Source organism: Triticum dicoccoides, chromosome 7B, assembly GCF_002162155.2.
Source record: "Triticum dicoccoides isolate Atlit2015 ecotype Zavitan chromosome 7B, WEW_v2.0, whole genome shotgun sequence".
In the NCBI taxonomy this organism is placed as follows: Eukaryota; Viridiplantae; Streptophyta; class Magnoliopsida; order Poales; family Poaceae; genus Triticum; species Triticum dicoccoides.
Window position 1 is genome coordinate 738507632 of NC_041393.1, and position 3784 is coordinate 738511415.

Consider the following 3784-nt stretch of genomic DNA (forward strand, 5'->3'; position numbering starts at 1 on the left):
TGGCTGCTCAATCCAGCCACTTACATTGTATCCCAATGAACGTTATTGAGTAATACAATGAGTGTGTTTGGACTAAAAAAAGCCTTTTGGGATGCTTAACAAGAAAGTAAATAAATAATTAATAATAATAGCAAACCGGTACAAGGTGTGAAGCATGGCCGAAATACCCATTGTTATGTGCAAATCAACAATAATAAATTTGAATGTAATGCCCGCACAGCAATACCGAATTAGGCGGTGCAAATTACAATTTGCTCTATTTGTTAATTGTCACGTGGCAAAAGTTCTTCCATCTGCTATCACTAAAAGTGTGCTGAGCGCACAAATGTGGTAAGGTGGGCGCCGGGATAACATGATAGCCATCCAAAGACTGCTTCCATTACATTCCAAAATGGAATGAGCACTTTGCACCCACCTTTTTTTGCTCAATTTTAAACAGAACCAACCTACACTTATTGTCCAAGTAAAGAAAATGTTATCCGAGTTCACTGCAGTTGTCCTGTGACAATACAAACAACAGTAGGAATATAACAAATAAAGCAAACCATAATGGTAATAAATAATTATAAAGAGGCCAGAAGAGCAATAAAAATTCTTCGGACGCACACAAGGGGGGAGAACTAGAACCCCTCTCGTCTCAGAGCTAAGGAGAGTGGTGCGTTGACCGAATGTTGCGACCACGTAGGCTCAAACTCCATGGATCAGGGCTTATCATCATGTCCTACCCATCAGGGATTACCTCGGTTCAAGACGGTGGTTGCTGTCTTGCTGACAGAAGGCACTTTATCCCAGCAAAGCACTAGGGAAAAGTGGCAAGATAGGTTAGTCTGAACAAAAACACAAAAAGTTAATTCTCCACCGACGAAACTCCGTTTCTTTCTTTTTACAGACACACACAAAAAGGCCCAAGAGCATTTATAGGTTTGGATCGATCATGTACATAGCTAGGTATACACATACACACAGAGTAGACGAAATGTGCAGAGGTTTGATTAATTTTCTCCTAAATTTGTACTGCCAAAATGCGCTTTTGCTCTGCGTCTTGGGCTGTCCGATCCCCTTTCAGAACTGGGTGGATGCGGTTCGCCGTAGAGAGCTCTTGGTGGGCAGGATCAGGGCGGCCACCTCCCGCTTCAGCTGCCGATCAGATTGCAGAATCAAAGGACAATTAAGTGTGGTCAGATTACAGAACCGAAGGATTATATGTTGCTAATTGAAGAGAGTAATTTTAAGATGCTCCTTGTTATCCCTTCTTTTCGCATGACAGGTAAGAGTACATAATTTTAGCATTTGGATGTAATATGTTGCAGAGGTTATGGAAAACTTATAAGATAAGCGTCTCTAAGCAGATAAATGAGAAGCAAGAGAAGATCACTTTGAGTTGCACTGGTGAGGTAATTTTTTGCAGTTTCATAAAGTACAATTTGGCGGTGTTCAGAAATTAACTACTTCCTCCGTCCCACAATGTAAGACGTTTTACAAGGGACGGAGAGAGTAATAATTGGTTGAGTGCTGCGTGGGTACCTCTTTGCACTGTTTCTTCAGCTTGAGGTTGTCATCCACCAGACGTCGAACCTCCTTCTCGAGTTCCTCCACATATGCCTGCAAGTGCATTATTTACTTCACTAATCAGTGTTAATTCCTGCTAAAAGCTTGCAAATCTTGCAGAATACTAGTGCTCCTGCGGGCAATTGTGGTTTGATTTCAGGTGTATGCCTACTTGTGCCGCACTAGCTAGCACTTTAGATAAGAACATGCATGAGAGAAAGCCATAGAGAATTATTGGTTCATTTGAAGTTGTTATCTTCTGCGAAGTCTTGTCAACGTAATCATGAGCACATGAAGACAAAGTTAATTTGGAGCAGTTAGTTGGATGGATGTCAGCAGCTGAACTGACACCGCTCTATCGATGTCTACGGTGATGTGCTGCTGAACAGAGCCGTGGAATATAGTTTGGTTTTGGGCTTTTTAATATAACTTAAAGTGCACATATGTGTTGTTAATATATCTTAATCAAGATGTTGCTTTTCAACCGGAAATGCAATTTGGCTCCCGGGAGCGCATGCTCCAGCCTGTAGAAAATGATTTTTGAAATGTCAAAAAAACCACAACAAATCCCCAGAGTTTACTTACTTTTATCTTGTAACAGCCTGGATGTTTATGTATTGATGTCTATATCCAGCTGATCACAAACTTCCAAGATGCAAGGATATATATGCCGTCCAAGAGATGTATATTGTTCCTTCTGTTGTTCTTTTGCTAGAGTTGGATTAGGTCGACGAACTCGCTTGTTTTCTTAAAGCTATATTTTCTAGGGCCTACTGGGGTTTATATTGAAATCAAGATTCTGTATTAGGTGAAAGCAGAGCACTAATCACAGAAGGGATATATATTTTTAGCCCATGTTGACCAAAAAATATTTGCGTGAATGCAACATGATGCGAGACAGAAAGAGATGCCACATTCCATTTGCCTTTCGGGCTGCCTTTCAACACATTGACCAAACTTAGTCACTAGTTGAGAGTTTGTCCGGAGACACTTATCTTTTGCTACGAAGTTGATAAGTTCCCACGCGAATTCAAACATTTATAGCTAGTGAATCCTCTTTTTCTTAAAAAAAAGGGACTAGTGAATCTCTTGGTGTAACATAGTCAAAATTTCACCCAGGTTTACCTGGAGTTAAAAGGTTTATTGAACTAGAAGATCCAAGGTTTGAACTTGTAAATAAGAATCCGAATTTTGAAACCAAAAGAAGAATCAAATTTTGAGCAAATGATAGAATTCCTTCTGCAATTCTATACTTATATACGAAGGAATGTGGGTATTCGTGTACGTACCCTCTTCCTGGCCCTGGAGCGCAGGGCAGACTCCCTGTTGCGCATCATCCGGACCGTCCTCCGGTCGTCGCCGCCACTGCTGCCACCCTGCTGCTGCAGCTCCATGTCGACCTCATCACCGCCGGCGAACCCACCAAACGAGACAGGCGTGGACGGCAGCGAGCGCGCGCCGGCCAGGAGGTGGAGGTCGGCATCGTCATCCCGCAGGCCGGAGATGGAGAAGAGGGAGCTACACCCGCTCATGAGGCTCAGCTGCGGGCTCTCCGGCCCCCTCCACGCCGCGGCCGCTGCCGCCGCCATCTCGTAGTGCCCGTTGCCGCCGCCGCCGAGCCGGTAGTTCGCCATGGGAGCCGGAACTCAAGACACCTAGATCGATTGATCGACCTGATCGAGCAACCGATGCCAAGAACCAACTACCAGTGGTGCTGCTTTTTTGTGCTGGGTGGGTGCTGGGTTAAGCTAAACTAAGCTGCTTTGTTCGATCCACGTATCCACATATCTATCTATCCAGCTTTTGCTCCCATATATATCATGCTGCTGCTGCTGGTGTGCTGGCTGTGCTGGCTCTCAGGGTCAGGGACCAATGTTCCACTAGCGTAGCTAGCTGGGCTGTAAGATTGTGAGGAGGGTGATGGGTAGAACTACAAATATATACTCGCTGGCTGATGCAGCTGCCTGGCCGAGCTGTCGAATGCCTACCTGATTAATTAGCTAGCTAGCTAGCTAGGTCTCTCTCTACTCTCTAAGACTAGGACTCCATGCGATTAATTAATTGTTAATCATTACTCCTACTGTAGTGATCTCAACTCTCTTATATTATTTTTTACAGAGGGAGTAGTTGTTTTCATTCTTTATTTTTTGGGTATTATCTCCACACAAAAAATGTGATAAGACAGGGATGTTGTCTTGATTTTTGGGAGGCAGGCAGTTGACTAAACACACTCGGT

At 43.7% G+C, this 3784-nt stretch overlaps 1 protein-coding gene across 1 annotated transcript; it reads right to left on the reverse strand.

Annotated features, from left to right (window-relative positions):
- Positions 1–828: 828 nt before the first annotated feature.
- LOC119335281 (bZIP transcription factor 27-like) lies at positions 829–3463 on the reverse strand. Its single transcript, XM_037607422.1, has 3 exons — positions 2838–3463; positions 1525–1602; positions 829–1137 (listed from the first exon to the last, which is right to left on the reverse strand). Exons 1-3 carry the CDS (start codon positions 3180–3182, stop codon positions 1063–1065), a joined length of 498 nt encoding a protein of 165 aa, XP_037463319.1. The 5' UTR covers positions 3183–3463; the 3' UTR covers positions 829–1062.
- Between the last annotated feature and the right edge of the window lie 321 nt (positions 3464–3784).